At 49.4% G+C, this 25,998-nt stretch overlaps 2 protein-coding genes across 2 annotated transcripts; both read right to left on the bottom strand.

The window, feature by feature from the left end:
• Positions 1–125: 125 nt before the first annotated feature.
• PRG3 (proteoglycan 3, pro eosinophil major basic protein 2) lies at positions 126–3,615 on the bottom strand. Its single transcript, XM_007196451.2, has 5 exons — positions 3,496–3,615; positions 2,743–3,050; positions 1,923–2,054; positions 990–1,095; positions 126–184 (listed from the first exon to the last, which is right to left on the bottom strand). Exons 1-5 carry the CDS (start codon positions 3,554–3,556, stop codon positions 126–128), a joined length of 666 nt encoding a protein of 221 aa, XP_007196513.1. The 5' UTR covers positions 3,557–3,615.
• Positions 3,616–3,869: 254 nt separating this feature from the next.
• On the bottom strand, positions 3,870–11,611 carry PRG2 (proteoglycan 2, pro eosinophil major basic protein). Its single transcript, XM_057552499.1, is given in 7 exon segments — positions 3,870–3,878; positions 4,009–4,127; positions 9,526–9,637; positions 10,165–10,296; positions 10,643–10,792; positions 10,794–10,930; positions 11,554–11,611. Coding segments are annotated over 7 exon segments (717 nt in total).
• Between the last annotated feature and the right edge of the window lie 14,387 nt (positions 11,612–25,998).

Raw genomic sequence — 25,998 nt, 5'->3', positions numbered from 1 at the left:
GAAACAAGAGTCACGAGATGCTGTGGGAAGTCTGGCTTTATGATCCGGAGAGGCTGGGGACAAGTGCCAAGGGTAGGACAGAGGCCACCAGGAGGGCGTGAAGGGAGGATCTCCGTGCCTCTGGCTTAGAAGGAGCAGACGAAGGGCAGACGGCTTCTGCATCGAGCTCGTTGCCAGTGACCCCCTAGCGGTAGAGAGCACAGTGATGTCAGCTGCCCACCTGACTGTGGCCTGTGCTCCCTCCTCCCCTCCTCAGGCACCTCATATGTCATCTTTGCCTGCCGTCGTCATGATCCGATGGCCACAGGTTTCCCACACATCCGGACTAGCCATTGATCTCTTCCCTTGCAGAGGCAATGTGCTAAATGCTGCATATGGACTATCGTTTAATCCTCACAATGACTCTCCAAGAGGTCGGTGCTATCATCACTCCCGTTTCACAGATGAGGAAACTGAGGCTTAGTGGGAGTGATAACTTGCCTGTGTCTCAGCTGGCAAGTGGCACAGCTGGGATGTGAATCTCGGCCATCTTACTCCAACCCATATGGTCCAGCCACTGTAATAGGTTCCCTCACATCTGGCAGCCATGCTGTTCAAAGCTGGCAAATTATGTCAGCCATCCTTAATTCCCACATCTTCACCTCATCCCTCAACCACACCTTGCATTCACATCTGTTCCCCCCATCTGTCCCATACTCACTCCTTGTCGCCATCATACCAGAGGAAGGAAAGGAGTCCCCAGGCCCTGAGCCTAGCTTTGCCTGGGAGGATGGAGAGTCCCCATCTCGCCCCTGTACCGGGAGCCTCATCACCTGGTCTTGCTCTGAGGAATCCCTACATCTCAGCCCTCCTCACAGACGGGGACATTGGTTTTCCAGTTGGAGGGAGGGTGTGGGTTTGGGGAGGTGTGTTCAGGCAGCTCAAAGGGACGTGTGTGCGAGTCCACCTTGCCACCCCTTCCCCTTGTCCTGGTGCCCGGCCCCCCTCACCTCTGATGCCCAGAGCCACACAGCGGCCTCTCCCATTCCCAGGTTGCCCTGGGACCCAGTGTCCAAAATTCCAGCTACTGCCATCCGTCCAGCAAAATCTGTTGCCCTGGAATTAGAGAAGAGAGAGGCCGGGTCGGAGGGCGGAGGTCAGGAGAGACAGACAGATTCTGGGTCTCCAGAAAGCCCACTGAGTATCCCTTCCCGAACACCGTATATATAATCTCCTCTCACTGCCCACCTGGCTAGTATACCATTGAGACCCATCCCTGAGGGTTCGCAGGCAATGACAATGGAAGAGCAAACATCACTTCCAGCTATCACACAGAGTAGGCTTCTCAAACTTCACTGGGCACACAGATCTCCTAGGGATCTAGTGAAAAATGCAGATTCTGATTCAGGAGGTCTGGGGCGGGGCCCAAGATCGTGCATGTCTAATGAGCTAATGATGTTGATACTGCTGGTCCGTGGACCACACTTGAGTAGCAAATATAATGGCACTTATTTGTCCACAGTCCCAAGGCCACTCTGAGAGAAGGACCCCACTTTAGAGATGAGGAAACTGAAATTTGGAGGCAGTCATTCAGCTAGTAAGGGACCAAACTAGATATAGAATCTATCTCCTGACGCCAGGAGTGTGCTGGTAAACGTTTAACAACGAGCTTTGGGGGAAGGTGAGAGGCTAGAGGGAAGAAAGAAACCTGATTTGTAATAATTGTCAATTTCCTTGGTGTAAATACAGCCACCATGGCAGATTTCAAGCTACAAGCATGAAGCCACTGAACATGGAGTTAGGAAGAGAAGCACTCAATCATCAGTTCTCCTAAGCCGGTATGAGCCAGCTTCAGCTGCCGGGATGAGGCTTGATGCCAGCAGGTGGTCCCTTGAGGCAATCAGAAAGACCTTCGTGTACCTGGGAGTTGGCCCCTCGCTTACCCAGGCCCTGACGAAGCCTCCGATCCAGACCTGTGCTTGGTTGATCCTACTGACCCAGCACTGGATGCGATGGTTGAAATTGTAGTTGTGGATGGAGATGAGATTGCCTCGGTAGCACTTCCTGCATATATTCTGCAGAGAGAAGAGGTGGGGTAGAAAATTCACTGTTTTCTCTCAAGTCCCTGAGTCTCCAGGAGAGACCCCCTCATCCCTTTCCAAGTCAGAAATCAGGGATCTATTGCCCCCCTGAATCCCGTCTCTTGTTCCTTTATTTGGTGTCAGGAACTTCTTGCAGAAAAGAATAATAATACTCAGAATAACTACAGCCACCATTTATTGAGAGTTTACAATGACCTAGGGACTATTCTAAATACTTTCCATGTATTATTTAAATCCTCACCACAACTCTAAGAGGTGGTACCATACACCTCCATTTTACAAATGAAGATACAGGAGCCCTGAAAGGTGAAGTGACTTGCCCAAATAAAATGGCTGGTGACAAGCAAAGCCAGGATTTAGCACAGGCATATCTTATACCAAAGCTTTTTATCTAAACCAGGGGTTCTCAAAGTGCGGTCTCCCGACCAACAATATCACCACCTGTGAATTTGTTATAAATGCAAACTCTTAAGCCCCAAACTTGCTAAATCAGAAACTGAGGAGATGGGGCCCAGAAATCTGTGTTTTAACAAGACTTCTAGGAGACTCTGATGCATACTAGGCTTGGAGAATCATTAGTCCAAATGATAGGGAACAGAAGGTTTTTCTCCACTCTTGTCTCCTCCACCTGGTCCCCCATAGTAGCCTCCCTGCCATTTACCTGAGCTTTCCTAAACTTCTTCGGGGTCTGCACCAACAGGAGGCTGCAGGTCTTGCACCCAGGACTGCCTGGAAGTTGAATTGTGTCCTCTTCCTTAGGGCACTGCAAATCCTTGTCTAGGGCAGCTGGGTCTGACTCCATGGCCTCCTCATCCTCAAATGCATCTTGATAGCTGGAAGCCACAGCCTCCTCTTCCTCTGACTCAAGCACTCCATAATTCAGGGCCAGCTCTCCCTCCTGTTCCCCCGAACCTTCCAGATCCTGGCTCAGGTCAGCCTCTCTGCTGCCCAGATGGGAGGCATCGTTCTCTGGAAAGAAGGGGTAACCTGCCATCAGGCCGGGCTCTCTCTTCTTCCAGGACCACGGACAGCTCTGATGGCCCCACTCAAGCCTTCCTAGGGACGCCATCTGGAACCAAGACTGGACGGATCCCTTGGGGGCTGGGCAAGCCAGAATTCCTGCATCACACACCCAAATGCATGAGCACCTGACGGACACCACATGTGGGGTATTTTGGGAGTGGGAGGAAGCACCTGTGAGAAGCCCTCATCTTCACAGGTGGGTGTTTTTCCTTGCAAAGGAGCCCTGACGGAAAGTTCAGGTCACAGCTCTGAGTCCAGGAGAAATCTAACTAGAGGTGGGCTGGGTCAGCTGAAGAGGGGAGGCTGTGGCCCTGGCCCACAAGAGCAAAAACAGATGCAGGAAAGAAGAGAAAAGAGAAAAATGGACGAGGAGGGAAAGGGGAGGACTTACGCAGATAAAGAGAAGAAACTGTCCCCAGCAGGAGAAGGGGCAGGAGCAGGGGGCATTTCATATCTTCTCAGTCTTGTGATAGGGACACAGCTTCACCTTCCCTCCTTGGGGACTTCTCATGTGTCTGCACGGCCCCTGGCACACAGTGGAGATGCAGTGTTTGCTTAACTGGTGGATTAAAGGGCAAACTAGAGAGCTTCCTTCTCCCCCCGTGAACAGACCCTGAGCTGGAGAATCAAGAAAAGAACAGGGGGTTGTCAGCTCAAGTACGAAAGACCCTTTTTCCTGAGAGCTCCATCATTGCTCCCTGGGACAGCACTTAGCTCAGATGCTAGCTGCCATGGGAACAGGTCTGCTCACATTCAGGGCCAATTTCACTCACACTGGGGGTGAAAGGGGAAGGATAGTGGCCATTATGGTCCTAAGGACAGGCCTCCAGGGTGTTTGCCATATAGGGTCTTGCTTCCCCCAGCCCTGGACCTCTCCTTCCCGGGCAGCCGAGGGAGCACTTACCTCCCCAGAGTCTGGAGCCTCCACTCTCAGTGCCTCTGGCTGCTGGGTCCCAGAGGCAACCCTTATACTGGGCTTCTGGGGAAGTGGGAAAAAGCCAGGACGATTGCCCCAGGCTTGGGCTAGGGGGCGGGACAGTGGAGCTGATAAGAGGTTAGCTCAGTCCTCCCACCCTTGGGCCCTGCTCTCTGCTGGGACTTCAGGGACCTGCCTCCTGCCATATGTAGGTGCCCAAACACCCTAGTATGCTCGAGAAAGCCCCAGATGACTACTGTCCAGGCATGATTATCAGCACCCCTAGAGGGTCCCAGTCTGAACAATACTCTTTAGCCCCAGGAGAAGCCTTCCTCCAGTCAATATTCCAGCAAATGAAGTGGAGAATCCCAGGGAGAGGGAGACCACAGGAGAGGAGGTAGGAGATGAAGGGCAGCCTCAGCCCTCCTGAGCTCTTATCTAGACCAAGTACTTTATGTGCATTGCATCCTTGAATCCCCACCTTCCTAACCTCAGTCCCATGAGAATGTATGATTAGCCCTGCTGCACAGATGTGAAAAATGAGATACAGAGAGGGAAAGTGACTTGCCAAGGTTATGCAGGAAGTGGGGGAACTGGGATTTCTAAGTCTTTGGGGCTCCCAACATTCTCTACCCACCCCATCTCTCTCTCTCTCTCTCTCCCACCCTCCCTCCTTCACTCTCTTCCTCTCTCTCACTCTCCTTCTCCCTCTCCATCTCTTTTTTATCTTTAATATGTGAAAAACTTATGCTCTTTCCTTTATGCTGTGGCTCTAGATCAAGTTTCTCAACCCTTGCACTATTACTATTTGGAGTCAAATCATTCTTTGTTGAAGGTTGGGGGAGGGGCTGTCCTGTGTCTTGTAGAAAGTTTAGCAGCATCTCTGGGTCTCTACCCACTAGATGTCAATCGTGCCTCCCCAAATCATATCACTCAGAAATGTCTCCACACTTTTTCAAATGTCCTCTGGAAAGAAAAAGTACCCCTGTTGAGGATCACTGATCTAGAACATGCTATTTTGTCCAACCTTGAGGTGTATCTTTCTGGCGGGGAGGCAGGAGCTGGAATGGAAACCTTCACGCAGAGTCATTCAGATGCTCTGTGGGCCAGCCTCCCCGCACCACCCCGACTCCCCATCTCCCACCAGCCCTCTGTCACGACCAAGGTCAGGACTAAGGGGAAGAAGGCACTTGCCTCAGTTGCAAAACTTAAGGGGACACTAAAGGACTCAGTAGTCAAGGTAAACAAATATTTAATGCAATCTTTCTTAAAAATCAGAATCGATGTCAAGCTACCATGATGAACAAAACGTCAAAATATTAATCAATCAAGTTCCAGCCACATTCACTGCAATCCAAGGAGAGGCCAGCAAGTGCTGAGCCTTGATTTTGCCAGACATCACTGCCAAGAGCTCGTGGCCCTGTCAGGGTGGGTGACTCTGCTCTGTGATATCCTAGCTGGGCAGTGCATGTTTGTTCCTCGGATTCCAGCCCAGTCCTCCAGTGCTCAGGGCATCAGGGACACGTCACCCAGAGGGTGAAAAGGCCTGGATTCCTTCCACTCCTCTGCTCTCTCAGGGGACCTACAAGTGGAGAAGCATCTGAGAGGTCACTTCTGGGCCTGAATGCAGAATAACGGTATTGGCCATTATCTCCCTGGCCCAACGGGCAGAATAACGGTATCGGCCGTTATCTCCCTGGCCCAACAGACGCAACCCTCAGCTTATCTACCTGACTTGAGGGTTGATTGGCTAATTCCAGGGCCCAAAACTCTGGTCTCCAGAGTTCAAGCCAGAGACTTCCCTAGCTGGGGAGGGGTGGAAAGCTAGCTCCCCTCCCCATTATTCTCCCCAGTCCTGGGGCCCAGGCCAGGGGCCTCATTTCACTCAGCGGTTGGGCTGACCAATAAGGTCAGCTACTCCCGTTAGCCAGCACCACGATAAGCTTTACAAGCATTGTTTCATTGAAACGTCCCTGTATTGCACATTAGGAAACAGCATCTCAGAGAGCTTAAATAAGTTACCCAAGATTACACAACAAGTCAGAGACAGGCCTAAACCAAGACCTTTCGGCTCCTTAGCTACCCCACGCCTGCCTTCCCTCTACTTCCTCTGACTGGCCTCCCATCTGTCTGGCCTGCCCCTGCCCGGAGTTGACCTTGGGCAAAGACACCCCAGGGACTTCAGGGCCCTCCTCAGTCACCACGGTGATGTCTGATGTAAAACTGGAAATAACTTTTTTTTTTTGGCTGCGCCGTGAAGCATGCAGGATTTTAGTTCCCCAATCAGGGATTGAACCCACGCCCCTCGCAGTGGAAGCGCGGAGTCTTAACCACTGGGCCGCCAGGGAAGTCCGGAAATGACATTTTTGAAGGTCCACCACAGTCCAAACACTATGCTTCATTAAGGCTTTCACATCCATTATCCTACTTACTTAATCTTTACAATCATTCTGCCAATTAGACACTGCCATCCCAGTCCGCAGACCTACCACAAAAGCTCAGAGAGGTGAAATAACTTGCCCAAGCCCACACAACTAGTTAGAAGTGGCATGTCTGACCCTAGTCTGTTTGACTCCTACATCCTTGCTTTCTTTGATTCACCCAAATGTGTTAGTCCCAGACTAGCCAATGGTGCCCACCTTTTCAGCATCCATGAAACGCCAACTCTCTGGCTTACTGTTTGCATCTATATTCATAGGGGTTTCAAACTCTGCCTCTCGTCTCAAATTTCCATCCAGCCCCACATTATGCAGAGGGCAGCATAGTGTGATGTATTGATAGAATGGAATCACCATTCCAGAGTCAGCCCCTCTGGGTCTCAGTTTTCCCATCCATAAACTGAGGCTAATGACAGGACCTACCTCGAATGAGATCAGCTCCAGTAAAGCCCTCAGAAGAGTACCTGGCACGTGGAGTTGCGGGTAGCCCTTGTCAGGAAACTGAGACTGAACTGTGACCCTAATCAACAAGCAAGCACTGAGAGCTGGTTGAGCTCCTGCTCTGGGTACCGCATGATGCTGTAAGGAACGCTAGGGGTACCATTGTAAAGACACGAGCTGAGTTTCCCAGAGCTTATTTAGCATGATTTTGGACAGGAAAAATACCACACAAGCCCTTATTTGGGGACATAAGGCCAGTCCTCTTATTTCATTTAAAGCTTTTCTTGAGGATGCATCTTTAACATGCATCCTGTAATGTGTACTGTAGCGTGGACTGCTTGAGGCGTGGTCACGGAGGGAATGCACCCACATAACCCAGGCCAGGTCAAGATACAGAATGTTACCAGTAGCCCAAATGCCTCCTTCATGCCCCCTTCTTGACATTAATCCCCCAAAGGAGACCTTTGTGGACCGGAAGTCACACTTCGGTCACAAACCACCGCCAACAGGAGAGATTTGTGAGGCATAAAACAAGGTCCCACCTGAGCACAAAGTCTCTTGGTACAGACCCTGGCACCTATTTAGTGCTTAATACATGAGGGGTTTTAAAAAAGAGGGGATGTGTGTATACGTATGACCGATTCACTTCGCTGTACAGCAGAAACTCACACACCGTTGTAAAGCAGCTATACTCCAATAAAGATCAATAAACAATGAAATGAGGGATTTTGTTACTCTTTATTAGTAGTACTGGAATAAAGAGAAGCAATGCCTCCTCACACCAGAATACAGAGTCCATGAGGGCAAGGAGGGAAAGTTCTGCTCCCACTGCATCCTCCACGGCACCCGGCACAGGGCTGAACTCGTAAAAGTGTGTCAGATTTCCACCGTCTCTGAAATCAAGAGAACAGCAGTTACAAAGGACCTCAGTGTGATTTCTGTCTTTTTCAACTTCCTGTGCAACCTTGAATAAGTAGCCTCTTCTGTCTGGGCCACCAGATAGAATGGAATCCCTGGGGCCATCTGTACTTCTGAGAATTTGTGGAGTCCTGGAGGAAAAGGGCTTCGGAGCATTGATGCCTTACTTTCTGCTCACCTCCCCATCAGAGGGAGGGTTCAGAATGCCTTCCTTCCTCACCTCTGATTGGGACTCCCTCATCTCCAGCTGGGTTGGAATCCAATGCCCCAAGATGAACCCAAGGGTAGATGAGTCTCTCGTGCCTCCCCTCTGTGCTCTGTCCCCATATGATCATGTCCTGGAAGCAGCCAACACTTCCAGACATGAAATCTTAATGGTTGAAAGAACATGCTCTGGAGATACTTAAATCACAGCACGGGTCACATTTAGATGTTCAGCCTTGGGTAAAAAAACAGGTCATAGCTTCTCTGAGCCTGGTTCTGTACAATGGGATAATAATTACTGATCAAACAAGGTCATCTTTGTAAGATGCCTGCCACAGCAGGGGGTACTTTGTGGGTGCACAGTAAGCGGTAACAATTAGTAGATGATGTTGTGCTTGTATTACAAACATCTGTACCTTCCCGAATGGCAGGGAGCTGTGTCTTGTCATATTCCCAAAGTTTACATAGAGTTGGACATATAGCAGTTTGTCCTATGTTGAGACTCCCCGGAAACAGACCCTGAGGCAAGGATTTGAGTGCAAGTAGTTTATATGGGAGGTACTGGGGCAGTAGTAGGGAAGAGGAGAGTTCATATGGGGGAGAGAAGACAGCCAATAAGATGTGCGTTATAAAGCCAGGTACCTCAGTGGATAACTGGAAGTTAATCCCACTGCGAAACCCTGGGAAGCAGTGCCCGATACCTGCCCCAGAATTATTCCACTTGAGGGGGCAAAGGACTGGGGTACTCATACACCCACTCCTGAGAGTTGTGGGCTGTTCCCAGGGACATGTTAATATCCTGGCACATTAAGGCAACCACAGTTTTTTGTGGGAGAGGGAGAAAAGGCCCTCAGACATGGAGATGCAAACACAGTACATTGAGAGTTCACCTCGAAAGTTTGGAGAGAGATGCGTGGGGTCCTGGCAGCACCTGCAATGCACGAGCCCAGTAATTGGGTGTCCTATGAAAAGAGCCACCTGAGCCCATTCCTCTGTCTCCAAGAGGGCCACACAGACCCCACCCCATGCTCCATCCTCCTTGGGAGTGATAACTTCTGTCCCTTTTTATGAAAGACAGTAGGGTGGGGAGGTGTGGTCCACGTATGGCAGAAAGCTCATGGGTGGGGCTAAGCAGAGTAGATCAATGATTGGAAGAAAAAGAAATCAGTTTCAGGAAAACAGTTTTCTTGCTGGGGGCTGGAGGGGAGGGGATGGGAGGAGGTTACCCAGGAAGATCCAGCTCGGTAGGAACAGATGAACGCGAGACCCACGCCACAGTGAGCTCGACGCCACTGGCCTCCTGTGAAGACGCAACAGGAAGGGGTCTCAGCCTCTTGTTCTCCCTGACTCAGCCCCAGTAGGGCCTTCCCCTCTCCCTACCCCACACCTCAGTGGAGATGAGTCTGAAGAGCCAGGAGGCCTCTCCTTTGGAGGGTCTGGCCCTTCCTGGAGCCTCCTCCCTCCCAGGCCTTGCCATTATTCACCCCCACTCCCACCACCTCACCTCTGGTGCACGGGGTCACACATCTAGCAGCACTGCCCCAGGGCTGGCCAGCAGCCCAGTATGCAAAATTCCAGGGAGTGCTGTCAAGCCAGCGAAAGCGTGTGCAGCGACCCTAGGGGAGGCAAGAGGGAAAGAGGTGGGCTGGGACACGGGCAAAGGGAAAGCAGGTAGGCAGAGCTGCGACTATCCCTGCCTGACCCTCCCGCTGCCCACCAGGCATTGGCCCTTAAAGGACTGCTGGACCACAATGGACACAGTCCTGGTCAACTGAAATGTAGATTCACAGTGATTGTCACCATCACATTCTATGCATTCCAGTGACAGCCCCATCCTTCTGGCTCTAACAAGAGGTAGGGCAGGAGTTCCAACCCCATCCTACAGATGAGGAACAAGGCTCACGGTCTTGCCCAGGTCCTATAGACAGTCAGAGACTGAGCAGAACTCGCACCTAAACATCCTGATTCTAAATGCTTCACTGTTCCCGATGCCTAGGCAGCCCCTTTGTTGTCTCGCCCAGGTGTCCATCTATCCCCAGTTCTTCAGGGGATTGTAGAGGAGAAGCACAGACAAATCTGCAGCAAGTTGAACATGGGCTGGGGTCAGGAGGTGCTCCCCACTGAGAGCTGGGACCCCTCTTACCCAGCCGGTGACCTGGCCTCCAATCCAGACTTGGCCCTGGTTGATCTGTTTGACTAAGCACTGGATCTGGTAATTAAGGCTGCAGTTGTGGATGGAGATGAGTCTCCCCCGGTAGCACCTCTGGCAAGTTAACTGCAGGGCAGAATGAAAGAGGAAGAATGGAGTGCCCGTCCCACAGGAATTCACATCACCTTAATCCTGGGTGTCTAAGTCTCCAAAACTCACCCTCCACCCCCCAGCCCCACAGACATTTGAAGGCTGGAGATTAAGATGCAACTTCTGTTTCCACATGACCCTCACCTCTTACCCCCAACACCTCTGCGGGTCTCAGCCTCTGCTAACACCCCCAGGGTCCTCAGGGCAGAAAATGACCAGTGACACAGAGGCTGGAGATACCTGCTCCCCATACCCACCCTGGGCCTCAGCCTCAGCCACTGGCCACTCACCTGAGCATGAATAAAATTCAGGGGCTCCTCACCAGGAGGAAGCGGCAGGTCTTGCATCCAGGGATGCCCTCCAGTTTTACTGTGTGCTCATCCTTAGGACACTGAAGGTCCCTGTCTACATCATCCAAGGCTGAGATGGACTCAACAGCCCCCTCTTCCCTGTGGGCATCTTCACTTCCAGAGGCCCCACCCATCTTCCTCTTCCTCTAGCAGCATCTACTCCTCCACAGGGACCTCCTTTGTCTCACTTTCTGGCACCTGCCCAACCTGAGGCAGGGTGTCATCCCCCAAGGGGCTCTCGATGTTGGACATTTCAGTTCCTGGCAAGAAGAAAGGCCAAGTGTCCCTCCTTCACATCTTCCCCTGTTCCTCCCCAGAACCACGGACAGCTCCCTCCTGGTCCCAGGCATTTGCAAGCTGAGCCCTGGATAGAGAGGAACCTGGAACAGAGCCCACCCCACCCCAGGAGAAGCCAACCTCCCACATGCGGTCCTGGTGGTTAAGGGCATGAACTTAAGAGTCAGGCAGTTTTGGGTTTTGTTCTGGTTCCATCATCTACTAGCTTTAGTTCTTCGTTTGTGATATGGGAATACCACACCACATACCTCATGGGGATGGTATGAGGATTAAAGGAGATAATGCATAGAAAACGCTTAGCACAGTACACTCGGTGAACTCAAAGTAAAAGAAGTGATCATTTGATCATCGTTTGCATCTTGCAGAAAGGACAACATTGAGAACGTCACAGTAGAACCAAGACTGCAGACATGCAGATGCCCTGAGGAATCCCTTCAACTCCAGCTCTAGAGTCCCCGCTCCTTTCTGTGCAGAGATCCTGAAATTGGGGATGGCCAGAGAGGAAGGTGGCTATGTGACTCTGACCCTATAAACTATAGAAAGGAGTCAAGTAGAGAAAGAAAGGCTGAAGGCCAAGGAGACTTACTCAGATGAAAAGCTGAAACTGTCCCAAGTAGAAGAGCCAGAAGTAGGGGGAGTTTCATTTTGGCTTTGTCCTGTAATGGAGAACAGAGTTGGACACACACACACACACACATACACAAGAGCCACACCATTAGGGGACCTTGAGAGGGAGGTGAAGAAAAAGAAGCATGAATAGTAGTCAAGATGGGATGGAAAAGCTAGTGCTGTGCCCAGCCCCTGATGCTCTAGGACACTGAGACCTCTTTCTGAATAGAGTGAAGCAGACCATGACTTTCCTGTGGGCTTGGACGGGAAGAAGGGAGTATTACCTTTCTTTTTTTGTACTTAATGTTCTCCTCAGAGTCTACGAAAAAAGAGAGGATCAAGACAAGATGATCGTTGGCCTTCTTAGGAACTCGCAGCCCTTGGAAAGCATGTCTCCTCTTCAAAGCTCAGAAAGCCACACACACGCTCATATCCTCCATGCTCTGCCTTCCCCAGCCAAGGAGAGCTTTCACGGACCTCAAAAGAAACGTGATAGGCTGAGGCTGAGAAGTCTTGACCCTGCTGACACCTGAGAGCCACACACAGTCCCAGCCAGCCTTCTGGAACCTCTCAGCCTGAGTCAAGCGTCTCCCAGGAGATTGAACATTTACTTAGGACCAGCTCCACTGCAACAGGCAAGGCACTCACTAGCCCAGAGGTCTTCCTGGGTCCTGAGGCACACCCCAAACTCCGTCCTTCTTCACTCCATCTCACAATGATGTTTTATATAGGAGCTTTGTAGGAAGTTCTCCAGAGGCAGGAGGGTTTGCCCCACAGCCTGAGGGAGACGGGAGAGCTGATAAGAAACATTTCTTCACATCTCTGGGGAGCCCATTCATTCTCTCCTGACACCCCTTTCAGGAACCTGGGGGCCATTCTGGGCTTGCTCTGGGCCAGTGGTTCTTATCCTGGGCTGCACTTCAGAATCTCCTAGGCAGTTTTCCAAAATACACAGCTCTCCTGCTTTACTGAGGGGGATGTGACTGCCACAGATATTTTGGAAACACATCTGTCAATATCTATTAAAATTAAAAGTGTACAGATCAGGACTTCCCTGGCGGTCCAGTAGTTAATACTCTGGGCTTCCACTGCAGGGGGTGGGTGTTTGATCCCTGGTCGGGGAACTAAGAGCCCACATGCCTCAGGGGGCAGCCAAAAAAAAAAGTGCATAGATCATTTGATCCATTTGAGTTTTTGGACATTATCCTTTGGAAATAAAAGTACCCATAAATAAAAACACTTTTACAAAGTTGGGTATTGCTTTACCATTTACAGAAATCAAAACAACCCATATCCATCAGTGGAGCATTGAATAAAATGTGGCTCATCTATTCTACAGAATATAATGTGACTCATTTGTTTGTTTGTTTGTTTTTTGGCCATGCTGCGCAGCTTGTGGGATCTTAGTTCCCTGACCAGGGATCGAACCCAGGCCCCAGCAGTGGAAGCACTGGACCTCCAGGGAATTCCCCAGAATATAATGTGACTCTTTAAAGAAGATATGGACCTATATCTGTAAACCTGAAGAGATGTGTATGCTGTACTGTGAAGTGAAAAAAGCAAAGCAAAATACAGAAAAAACATTTAGTATGAGAATACTTTTGTAAAGAAAAAAACCATATGTGAGTATCTATCTGTGAGTTTCCTTTACATAACCACAGACCGTAGAGCTCGTGTGCTAAACAGGATTCACACCAGCCTCCTTACCTTGGTGGCCTCCAAGAGTAGAAGGAGGAGAGGGAAGAAAGTGGAGGGAGATTGCTGTTCTCCTTCTTTATATAGCTGTGCATGTTTCAATGGTTATGATGTGTGTATTCACTCTGAAATTTTGCAAGAGACCTTATTAAAGATCTTAAAAGTACACAAACCCCTAGGGACTTTCCTGGTGGTGCAGTGGTTAAGATTCCGAGCTCCCAATGCAGGAGGCCCAGGTTCGATCCCTGGTCAGGGAATTAGATCCCACATGCATGCTGCAACTAAGAGTTCACATGCCACAACTAAGGAGCCCACCTACTGCGACTAAATAAATAAATAAATAAATAAAAATTTAAAAAATACACAAACCCCACCTTGGGAAATTTTGATTGGCTAGTAGATCTAGAGTGTAGGGCAGATGTATGCCTTTTTAAAAAGCTTCCCAGCTGACTCTGATGGAAAATGTATCTGAGAATCACTGTCCTGGGGATGTCTGAGCACAGGAAATGCTCACATCTGCCTAACCCCACTTTCCTTCAAAACTTAGCCACTCAATTGGCCAGTGTACCAGCCTTCATTATGGTAACATTTACTGCACGTTTTAAACCTCTGTGCACTGCATCTAATACCTCACTTACAACAGCCTAGTGTGCTAGGTGGGTGATATCTCCGTGGTCCAGGTGAGAAAACCAAGGCTCCACGCGGCTCCTAACCCACTCCCCACACCCCCTCCCTGTATTGGATCAAACTCCATGTGTTTGTCCTTCAGAGTGCTTTCTGGAGCTAGTCATTCTCTGTTTTTTGTGAGATTATCTGGTTAATGGGTCAACATCTATCTCCCTCCCTAGACTACAAGTTCCTGGATAGCAGAGACCATGTCCGTTTACTCACCTTTGTAGCCTTGGTGCCTAGTACAGTGCCTGCACATAGTAGGTCCGCAATAAACATTGTTGAATGAATAAACGAATGAATAGTTAAGCAAATTGCTCAGGTAAATAAGTTGGGATTCAAATCCAGTTCTCTCTGGCACCAAATTTCTCTTCCCTTCCATGTGCCTGTTGTATGTCAAAACTAGGCTGTCTAGGTAGAGACAAAACACAGTCAATTATAATCCTTGCCCTCAATTTGCTCGCAACCTAACTGGTAAGAGGAGACACATCCCGATAAAACAAGAGGAGATGGGTTAAGACCCAAGCTAAGAGGCACTCTCTGCTGATTCAGAAGAAATTCCAGAGTGGAAGAGTGTGGGTAAGGCTCTAGGAAAACAAGGAGCTGAGTCTCATCTGCATGGATTTGTGGTGAATAGAAGGGAAGGAAACAGGTGGTCCGGGTAGAAAGGAGGGCATGAACAAGGTGTGCAAGTGGCGTGACATTGGCATGTGCACAGGACAGGGTCCTTTTATAACTAAAGTCAATAGTGTGCACCTTGGAAGAGGGTGGGAAAAACAGGGAACCAGTACATCGCACCTTGAGCCAAGGATGGAGACATCCTTCTCCTGTATCCACTGACTTAATGAGACAGACACAGGAGTAAGGGGATGACTCAACGAGAGCCAAGACAGGAGCTCTGAGCTGCGTTCTGTTCACCCCCATCCCGGGCCGTCCCGGCAGGGCCACTTTACATGTACGTGGAGAGAGCTATTACAGGCAGACAAGGACGGGATGGAGCCGACTCTTAGAGCCCAGTGGGTGGCTTGGCACTGGCTTTGTTTTGGCCGCACCATGCCGCTTGCGGGATCTTAGTTCCAGGGGAAGCGCGGATTCTTAACCACTGCACCGCCAGGGAAGTCCTGGGAAGTTCTCCTTTAGGTCATACAATCCACAGTCTGAAATACACAGCTTAGTGAACACAGAAATTCCATTTCCTCGACATCCAGTGGAGGTATAGAGCGGTGGCTGAGAGCGTCGGTTCTGGAATCAGACAATCCAAGTTTGAATTGAGACTCTACCACTTAATAGCTGTGTGACACTGGACAAGCTTCTTAACCTCTCTGTACCTCATTGTCGTTGTTCGTAAAGTGGGGGTAACAACATCTGCCTCGCTGGGAAAGAATGAGCGCATTTGTAGCAGACACGCCGTGAGCTGCACAGCCTCTTCCTTGCCTTCTGGCTTCTGGGATTCCATTTCCTATGGATCTTGGTGGGGGCCAGGTCTCTTATTATTGAAGACTAATGTGACAAATAGATTCCCAGCTTCCTTCATAACTAAGGCATACAACTAGGCTCCATCAAATAGAAGCATCCATTCAAGACTTCAAATAGAGCTAGGGACCAAAGACTGGGGGCCACGAAGACCTCTCTCTGGTGGTAGTAATGATGAGATTGAGTTCCTGGGGACCTCCCTGGTGGTCCAGTGGTTAAGAATCCACCTTCCAGGGCTTCCCTGGTGGCGCAGTGGTTAAGAATCTGCCTGCCAATGCAGGGGACACGGGTTCGAGCCCTGGTCCGGGAAGATCCCACATGCCGTGGAGCAACTAAGCCCGTGCACCACAACTACTAAGCCTGAGCTCTAGAGCCCGCATGCCACAACTACTGAGCCCACGTGCCACAACTACTGAAGCCTACGCGCCTAGAGCCCATGCTCCACAACAAGAGAAGCCACAATAATGAGAAGCCCGCGCACCACAACAAAGAATAGCCCCCGCTCACCCCAACTAGAGAAAGCCCGCACACAGCAACGAAGACACAACGCAGCCAAAAAATAAATAAATAAATAAAATTTATTAAAATAATAATAATAATAATAATAATCCACCTTCCAATGTAGGGGACGTGGGTTAAATCCCTGGTCAGGAAACTAAGATCCTACATGCCACGGGGCAACAAAGCCCACGCGCTGCAACTACTGAGCCCGCACACCAAAACTAGAGAGCCTAAGTGCTGCAACTAAGACCCAACGCCGCCAAAAGTAAATAAATAAATAAATAAAATATTTTTTAAAAAAGAGAGATTGAGCTTCTGGGGTTGCAGTGGCCATAGGGCTAGAGGATGGACCCAGAGTGCAAGCCCTACAGCACCCTGGGTGCCAGCCACAGGGTCTGAATCTCAGCAGCAGCAGTGGGGTCTTCCCCAGACCTGATCTGTGGCCTGGCTTTGACCCCACGTCTGGTCCTCTAAGCCCTTCCTGCAAATTTATGATCTACCCCCTTTCCTTTTTTTTTTTTTTAATATTTATTTATTTATTTGGCTGCATCAGGTCTTAGTTGCAGCACACAGGATCTTCGTTGCGGCATGCGGGATCTTTCATTGCAGTGCATGGGCTCTTCGTTGCGGCACACGGGCTTCTCTCTAGTTGTGGCGCACGGGCTCTAGAGCACGCAGGCTTAGTTGCCCCGGGCCATGTGGAATCTTAGTATCAAACCCACATCCCCTGCATTAGAAAGCAGATTCTTAACCACTGGACCACCACCAGGGAAGTCCCAATCCCATTTCCTTATTTTTATTTTTATTTTTATTTTTTGGCTGCGTTGGGTCTTCGTTGCTACCCGCAGGCTTTCTCTAGTTGCCGCGAGCGGGGGCTACTCTTCGTTTCAGTGTGCGGGCTTCTCATTGCGGTGGCTTCTCTTGCTGCGGAGCACGGGCTCTAGAGCGCAGGCTCAGTAGTTGCAGCACATGGGCTTAATTGCTCCACAGCATGTGGGATCTTCCCAGACCAGGGCTCGAACCCGTGTCCCCTGAATTGACAGGTAGATTGTTAACCACTGTGCCACCAGGGACGTCCCCCATTTCTTTTTAATAAATTCGTTTTTCTCTCAGATCAGCCAGGGAGAGTTTCTTTTGGCTGCCACTAAAAGCCCTAACAGATACAGCATTTAGCACAGAAACTGGCATTCAGTTATTGCTCAACAAATGACAGCTACTTGTGTAAGTGACTGAGGTCTTTGGGCTGACCCACATTAATCAAGTTCTCAAGAGACCGATGTCTACATCTGGTACCAATGATATAATTTAGGTTGACCTATATCTGCAAGGGACCCACTTAGGGCCCTCTGATCAGCATGTTCTCTTCCTGCATCCCAAGCTACAGTGTGCTCAGTATACCTGAATTTTGAATGGAAGCAGAGAGCTGGAGGTCTTGGGGCCCAGTGCCTTTGAGTCTCAGGTCTGCCTTCTTCCCCCAAGAAGTGTTGGACAACCACTGCAAGATTCTGAGTCTTAGGAATCCCCCTTTCTACCCCCAAAGTTACTACAGAGCTTGGGTGACCCTAAACAGACTCCGTCATCCATTTCCATATCAGCACTCCCACGGGGGATCCCAGCAGACCACCCCTGCATTTCATCTTTCCTGATCTCATTCTCAGGGACTCATCCCAACTTTAGGCTCATGGGACAGCTTGCTGTAGCCCTGGTACAGTCTGTCCAGGGGCAGACCTGGCCCTGAGACATCTGCCCTGCCACAAATGTGCACACGTGTCTACAGGGCACTGAGCAGAGGTCACCTTGGCGAAGGTGGCCAATACCAAGGAACTCTGGTTTATGTCCTTCCCATGGCCAACACAGAGCAGCTTGAAGGTAGAAAGCTCTGCAGCTCCAAATACCCAACTCACACTGCCCAGCCCTCATCTCCACTTGCACCCTCCCCACACCCTGCCCCAGGGTTTATCAACCTAGAAACAATGAATGGATTCAAGGGGCCATGAACTCTGCAATCATAGACAACATATGGTGTGATGTTTCTAGGGTGAGTGTTCAAACCATCCATGAGATTGCTCTATGTCCTCCCAAAAGGAAAGGGACTTCTCACTTTACTGGATGACTTGTTCTCAAATTGCCAGGAATGACCTCCAATCTTCTCCACCAAAAAAGTCCTCCTTGGCTCTCATAATCAGCAGAATTCTAAGACGTCCCCAAAGAGCCTTCTCCCACTCCCATGCACACATGGTGCGTAATCCCTGGGACTGTACATAGGTACATAGGGTAGAGTTTACTCCTATGGTTGTGTTAGATTATATAGCACAGTTGACCTTATGAAAGGGAGACTATCCCAGATGAGTCTGATCTAATCAGGCAAGCCCTTTAAAGTGACTGGGCTCTTTCTGAAGTCAGAGATTACAAACATGAGCAGGATTCAACCCAAGGGAGGTTCTCCATTGCTGGCTTTGAGGATGGAGGGCAAGGAATGTGGAGCAGCCCCCATGTGACAACCAGCCAGGAACAGCAGAAGGAACAGAATTTTACCACAACCATGTGAGCTTGGAAGAGGACCCTGAACTCTAGATGAGAACACAGCTCAGCCGACACCTTGATTTTAGCCTTGAGAGACCCTGAGCAGAAAAATCCAGCCATGCCATGCCCACACTTCTGACCTACAGAACTGTGAGCTAACAACTGTGTGCTGTTTGAAGTCACTAAATCTGTGCCAATTTGTTATGTGGCATAGAAGACACATACAACCCTCGAGGCCCATTTCCTTCCCAGGATGAAATTTACAGTTGGTGCAATTGATGGTGGGGGATTGATTGGCACAGGGGAGTGTCCCAAAGGAATGGGCTGGAGGACCTTCTAAAGAACCCAGGGACAGAAGGTCAGGAAATATGGACAGGGAGAAAGAGAGGTTTGATTCCAGCCAGAGGTCCCACCACCCTTCCCCTCAGACCATAAGGGGCTGGTTAGCCTCTTCTAGCTCCAAGTTCTGCCCTCAGAGAAGCAACGAACTGCAGGAGCCAGAACTTCAGAGCTGATCAACTGCCTGCTGCCTGGGCTTAGCCAACATCTCCCTGGGGGCAGATAAGAGGTGGTGAAAGGACTAACATCATCCCAGGGGTAAGCAGCCCAGAAGATAGAGACCTGGGCCATTGCTCTGTGAAATCAACCTTGATTTACAGCTCCTTTGACACTTCCCCATTTGGATGCCCCAACAATTGACATAGACCAAGGGCCGGGCTGCTAGGGCTGGAAGGGCCTTTAGAGATGACCCAGTCCAGTCTCCATGCCTAAGATATGGAGGACTCAGATGCCCTGATTCCCAGTTCAGTGCTCTTCCTGCTCCCTTGGTGAGATAACCCCCCTTGGCCTCCAGGCATCTCCTCTCCCAGGGACTGTGTACACACAACAAGGTTAGAAGGAATATGTCTTTGCAGTCAGTGCCCATCCCCCTACCCCAACTTCCACCTTCAATACTTCCCCAGACTATCTACTTCTCTCCATCTCTGCTGCCACCTCCCTAGCCCAAGCTGCCAACGTTTGATAACGTACATCCGAGCCCATCATCCCCATGCTTGCCATTCAGTGTCTTCCCTCTCTGCTAGCGATTCATCCAAACTCATTACCATTGCCTTCAAGGGCCTCCATGGTCTGGCTCTTGTCTACTTGTCCAACCTCACTGGTGTGTGTGACCCTTGTCATACTGGTTTCTGCTCCATTGGCCAAGCTAAAGTTTGGTACTGGCTTCTCCTCTAGTGGGTCTCGGCTCCAAGGTTGCCCCCTCAGAGAATTCTTCTCTGAGAACTCTTTCTAAAGAAACCCACCCCGGGGACTTCCCTGGTGGCGCAGTGGTTAAGAATTCACCTGCCAGTGCAGGGGACACGGGTTCGAGCCCTAGTCAGGGAAGATTTTACTTGCCACAGAGCAACTAAGCCCCTGTGCTGCAACTACTGAGCCTGCGCTCTAGAGCCCACAAGCCACAACTACTGAAGCCCGTGCACCTAGAGCCCGTGCTCCACAACAAGAGAAGCCACCACGATGAGAAGCCCGTGCAGTTCAACGAAGAGTAGCCCCTGCTCACCACAACTAGAGAAAGCCCACGCACAGCAATGAAGACCCAACGCAGCCAAAAGTAAAAGTAATTAATTAATTAATTAATTAATTAAATTTTTTTTAAAAACCCCACCCAACCCATTCGCATATCTAGTTACTCTGGTGCACATCATTCATTTACTTCCATCAGAACATTTGCCAAAGTGATACGATCTTGCTCCTTCACTGGTTTCTTGTTTATTGTCTGTCTCTCCCAGTAGGAAGTAAGTTCTAAGAAAACAGGGACCTCGTCTTTCTTGCTCACTGCCTAGAACTCTACCCAGATCATAGAAGGAGTTTTTCAATTAGTTGATTAATCAACTTGAAATGTACTTCCTGGAGAAAGTCCAGCTGAGTTAAAGTCGAAGTCCATTAATTTCAATTCTACAGGTGTCTTTCTGAGCCCCACCTGCCATGGACACAATCGTGGGCCAGGCTCTGTGCACTGGGTCATACATTCATTCATTCAGTAAATACTCAGAGGTGATCTCTAATCTCAGGGAGGCTTCATGTAGCTGATAAAGCAAGACAAACAAAATGAACCTCTTAGTAAAACAAGGCACTGTATTGAGTGGACACTTAGAAGGATAAAACTTTCACCTGCTAGAAGATACCAATTTTCTGTGCTACCAGAGTCACATTAAGGGCAAGGGCAGGCAGAGGGGGCTTCCTTGTAAAGGTGTTCCTTGGACTGGGCTCTGAAGGATTGACAGACAGGATAGGAGAGGCAGGAGAGAAGTAGGGGGCACTTCTAGGAGCCAAACCATGGCCCTGTACTGCTGGAATTTGAGCCAGGATATGGACGATTGGTGTTTCCTGGAGGTTAAGTCAAAGAATGAGGTGGCTTCGCTTCTCTGCGCCAAAGCCAAGCTCCTCCAATGAGCAGTGTAGACTTGCTGGCCAGATCTTCAACCCCCTCGACTCCTTACACCATAATAATCTGGTTTCTGCCCACCCCGCATTGCTCCATGGAAACTACTCTTGCCAAGGTCCCCACTGACCACCTAATTGCCAAACCCAACAGACATTCTTCAGTTCTTGTCTTATTTGACCTCTGTGGTGCCTGATACCTCTTTACTTCCTCCTTCTTAAAAACAGCCTCTTTTCTTAACAACTTCTCTAGCCATTCCTTCCCAGTTTCTGCTAGTGGGCTCCTCTTCCTCTTCTGGAATTTTAAATATTGGCCATCACCTGGTTTCTTGGTGCCCTTCTTTCCTAGCTCTACACACGCTCCATGGGTTATCTCATCCACCCCCACATCTCAAGCTATGAAATATATACTGATGACTCCCAAATCTTCATCTCCAGCCCCAGACCTGCTCCTCACCAGGTCTGGTCCACAACTGCAGACTCACATATACAGCCACCAAATAAGCTTCCCAACTTGGATGTCCCATGCGCATTATGAATTCAACACGTCAGACTGACTCATCACATACACGCGTGCACACACACCTACACAGAACTGCTCCTATTCTCGTGGTCCCTTTCTCAGGAGAACTCATCACCTTGCACCCAAACCCCCAAGCCAGGACTCTGGGGCCACGTCCTCCGCAATCTTCTCATCACCCACACATTCTCAGTCACAGTGCTCCTGCTTCCCCATCTCATCTACCCACCCAACCCCCCTTCATCGCTGCTCTCCTAACTAACTGCTGACCACGTTTCACCTGGATCACTTCAGTGGCTCTCAAATCACTTTCCCTTCCTCTTCTTACCATAACCTCCCCCATCTCTCTTTTTTTTTTAATTTATCTATTTATTTATTTGTTTTTTTTTATTTTTGGCTGCGTTGGGTCTTCGTAGCTGTGCGCAGGCTTTCTCTAGTTGCAGCGAGCGGGGGGACTACTCTTCGTTGCGGTGTGCAGGCTTCTCACTGCGGTGGCTTCTCTTTTTGGAGAGCATGGGCTCTAGGCACACAGGCTTCAGTACTTGTGCACATGGGCTCAGTAGTTGTGATTCGCGGGCTCTAGAGCGCAGGCTCAGTAGTTGTGGCACATGGGCTTAGTTGCTCTGTGGCATGAGGGATCTTCCAGGACCAGGGCTCGAACCCATGTCCCCCGTATTGGCAGGCGGGTTCTTAACCACTGCACCACCAGGGAGTCCACCCCTCACCCTCACGTCTCTGATACATTGTCTGTCTGCTGCCAAAATGAGCTCCTAAAACCCCGAGCTCATCACACAAACACTTTTCAATTACTTCTTCTTGCTCTTGGGCAAATACTTTCTTCCTGATCTGGCCCCTCCTTACCTCAACTTCAGCACTATTGACATTTGGAACTGGATAATTCTTTGTTGCAGGGGGATGCCCTGTGCAGTGTTGGGTGTTTAGCAGCAATGTCCTCACCCTCTAGATGTCAGTAGTACCTGCCCCCCAAGTTGTGACAATCAAAAATGTCCCCAGATATTGCCAAATGTCCCCTTGGGGGCAGACTTGCCCCCTAGTTGAGAGCCACTGGTCCACAACCTCAACTCTCCAACACACACACACACACACACACACACACACACACACACACACACTCCACTCTGCTCCAATCATACTGAACACCCTGCTATTTCCCTAATATTCTGTGAGCTCTCAGATAACATTTCATCTGCCCAGAATGCCCTTTCCTCTCTAACCACTGTGCTAACCCTCCTCTTCTACTAAGTCTCAGCCAAAGATCAACTCTTCCAGGAAGCCTGCCCTGATTCTCCCAGACAGAAGTAGAAAGGAACCTCCTGGGGCTTAACTCTAGCCCCGCCCCTAGCCCATCTCACGGCAGCTGTCTTCTTGCTGTCTCCCCGGAAGACTGGCAGCGTTGCCTTTCTCACCTGTGTATCGCTTGTACCTGCAGTGTCCTGGAAACATGCCAAAGGCTCAATTCACGTTTGCTGAATAAGCGAATGGATGATGAAAAGAAATTTTTGTTTAAGATGAGTTGAGCAGATGCTCCCTGAAACGAGATCTTAAGCAGGAATTTTAATAACAATAACAACAGCAGCATCTAACATTTAAGAAGCACTTTCGTTCTTTTCTCTTTTAAATATTTTTGGCCACACTGTGTGGCATGTGGGATCTTAGTTCCCTGACAAGGGATGGAACCTGCCCCCCTGCAGTGGAAGCACAGAGTCTTAACCACTGGACCGCCAGGGAAGTCCCAGGAAGCACTTTCTATGTGCTAAGTGTTTTGAGTGTTCCATATCATTTAATCTTCTAAACAGCTGTATCAGACAAGTACCACTGTCGTCTGTAAATTATAGACAAAAAGACTGAGGCTCAGGATGGTGACGTTGCCTACCAGGTAAGCATCAAAGCCAGGATTTGAATGGAGAGCCTGAGCTCTTATCCTCCACACCTCACTTCCCCATAGTGGTGAGTAATTAGCTCAAAGCAATGTGAGTGGCACTCAAGCAACCCTGTAAGTTAGCAGGTGATGATATAAGAAATATGAAGAATGTGCTCCTTGGGATTCAGAGGATCCTGGGGCCGTTCCTGGCTCTGTCACTCGTGAGCTGGCCCACCACGTGAGCTTGGCAGGTGCCTCATCTCCCATTCTCTGTCTGCCCATCTGCAAGTTGAGTTAAGGATGAGAACCTCACGGGGTTTGGGGAGGACTCACTGAGAAGGTGGTTGTACAGTAATCTGATCTGACATATGGTAGGTCCTGAACAAACAATCCTAAATATTCTCCCCATTTTAGAAATAGAGAAAGCAAGGCTCAGAAAGGTTAAGTGATGGTCCAAATTTCATGTACTGGCAAATGACGGAACTTGAAAAAAAAGAATTCTCATGAGCAGATATTTTCTGAGCATCTTCTACGTACTCAACACTGCATGGGACCAGTCACAGACACCACCAAGAGGAGCCAGGTCCTGAGCACCTGGAAATATAGCTCTGCTCTCCCAGCTGGAAGCTCAGAGCCATGATGGAGGTTCAGTTGGTGGGAAGAGCCCAGAACTGGGGTCTCACAGAAACAGCAGGGGAGTTTGTGCCCGTGCAGTGAGGGCCTATGGATGTAAGCTGACTCGCTGATTTGGTAATGAGTGGAAAAGGCAGTTGGTCATGGTGATTGGCGTAATGGGCTTTCACGTTTGCTGGTCTAGCACCAGGCTGGACACACACACCAACCCTGAAGCAGCTTCTGTCAGGCCCCAGAAAGACTCCTGGAGATGACTGAGGGGTCCTGCGGTGGGAGAGGGTTTGCGTACCTCAGGGTCTTCCCCCCAGATAGACCTCCTCTCTTGACCAGCTGTGGAGGGACAGCATTCTGATGCTAAGGATGGATGCATCCTTCCATCCCCTTGTTGACAAAGAAATTAATCAATAGTCAATCTAAGAAAAAAATAGAAATTTTTATTTTTTTATATTTATTTATTTGACTGCATTGGGTCTTAGTTATGGCATGCAGGATCTTTTTAGTTGCAGCATGTGGGATCTTTTTAGTTGCAGCCTGCGGGATCTTTTTTTTAGTTGCAGCATGCGAACTCTTAGTTGTGGCATGTGGGATCTAGTTCCCTGACCAGGGATCGAACCGGGGCCCCCTGCACTGGGAGCGTGGGGTCTTAGCCACCGGGACACCAGGGAAGTCCCAGAAATGGAAAATTTTATTCGAGCCAACCTGAGGGTTATAACCCAGGAGACAGTCTTTCAGAAAGTTCTGAGGACTGTTCCACCTGTTAGGGATCAAAGCAATGACATCAGTTTTTGAGACAAAGGGTTATATGTCAAATGACGTATTATTGACAGTTTACACAATCCAGATCTACACGTACAGTGAGTAGTGGGTCGTGGGTCATTGTGACCCCTTACAAGATTAAGAAGGAAGGTTATCTCCTAAGGAATTGTGACGCTTTGTGAGATTAAGAAGGAATGTTATCTCCTAAGGAGGTCTGATTAATGCAGATGCACAACACACATCTTCATTAGGAGAGGGAGGAGGCCCAAATGGGCTGAGAAAGTTTTTATGTTTAAATCTTTCTTGTCATAAAATATAAATTTTATTTCATCACCTCCCCCAACATGATACTCCCAGAAATACCCCAAACTTCTCCAAAGCCTCCTGGCTCAAGTCACCCTGAAGTTTCCACAAGCAAGTCCCTGTGGGTGGGGAACGGAAATCTCAGGGTGGTGGAAGGTTAAAGAGGCTCCTTCCTTCCTTCAAACATTCTTTCATTCCTTCCCTCTTTCCTTCCCTTCTTCTCTTCTCTCCCTTTCCTTTCCTCTTCCTCCCTCCCTCCCATCTTTCCTTCCTTCCTTCTATCTCTCTGTATTTGTCTCTATCTCTTTCTGTCTCTCTCTCTTTTCTTTTCTTTTTTTTAAATTTTTGGCTGTGTTGGGTCTTCGTTGCTGCATGCGGGCTTTCTCTAGTTGCAGCGAGCAGGGACTACTCTTCGTTGCGGTGCGCGGGCTTCTCACTGTGGTGGCTTCTCTTTGTTGCGGAGCACGGGCTCTAGGCGCATGGGCTTCAGTAGTTGCAGCACGGGATCTCAGTAGTTGTGGCCCGCGGGCTGTAGAGCGCAGGCTCAGTAGTTGTGGCTCACGGGCTTAGTTGCTCCACAGCATGTGGGATTTTCCCGGACCAGGGATCAAATCCGTGTCCCCTGCACTGGCAGGTGGATTTTAACCACTGTGCCACCAGGGAAGTCCCTGCCTCTCTCTTACATCCAGTATTTCTTGAACCTCCATTCTGCGCCAGGTAGGGTGCAAAGCCCTGAGGACACAGGGGGCAATAAAAGATACAGTTACTGCCCACATGGAGTTCCCAGCCTAATGGAAGTCTTGCATCATCGTTATTATTATTATTATTATTTAATCTGTATGTTAAACTGCAACTGTGACAAGCTCTATGCTAGAGAAGTGCCTGGTGTAATGAAAATCTGTACTCGGTAACGGGCTGGAAAGGAAAGAAGGGAGAGCTGAGCTGAGAGCTGAAGGAACTGTAGGAGTTAATGATGGGTTGGATGGAACGCATTCCAAGCAAGGAGAATAAAACCATTTTAAAATATG

The sequence above is a fragment of the Balaenoptera acutorostrata genome, chromosome 9 (genome assembly GCF_949987535.1).
Source record: "Balaenoptera acutorostrata chromosome 9, mBalAcu1.1, whole genome shotgun sequence".
Lineage (NCBI taxonomy): Eukaryota > Metazoa > Chordata > Mammalia > Artiodactyla > Balaenopteridae > Balaenoptera > Balaenoptera acutorostrata.
The sequence above is the reverse complement of the archived record's forward strand: the minus strand, read 5'-3'. Positions and strand labels throughout refer to the sequence as shown.

What these genes read in the sequence shown, in the direction of transcription:
- PRG3 (XM_007196451.2), bottom strand. Translation starts at nt 3,556, where the DNA reads ATGAAATGCCCCCTGCTCCTGCCCCTTCTCCTGCTGGGGACAGTTTCT. An exon ending in AGTTTCTTCTCTTTATCTGC is followed by an intron (nt 3,051 to 3,495) that starts GTAAGTCCTCCC and finishes CCTTCTTTCCAG; the next exon opens with AGAACGATGCCTCCCATCTG. An exon ending in TGTGGCTCTGGGCATCAGAG is followed by an intron (nt 185 to 989) that starts GTGAGGGGGGCC and finishes CTCTACCGCTAG; the next exon opens with GGGGTCACTGGCAACGAGCT.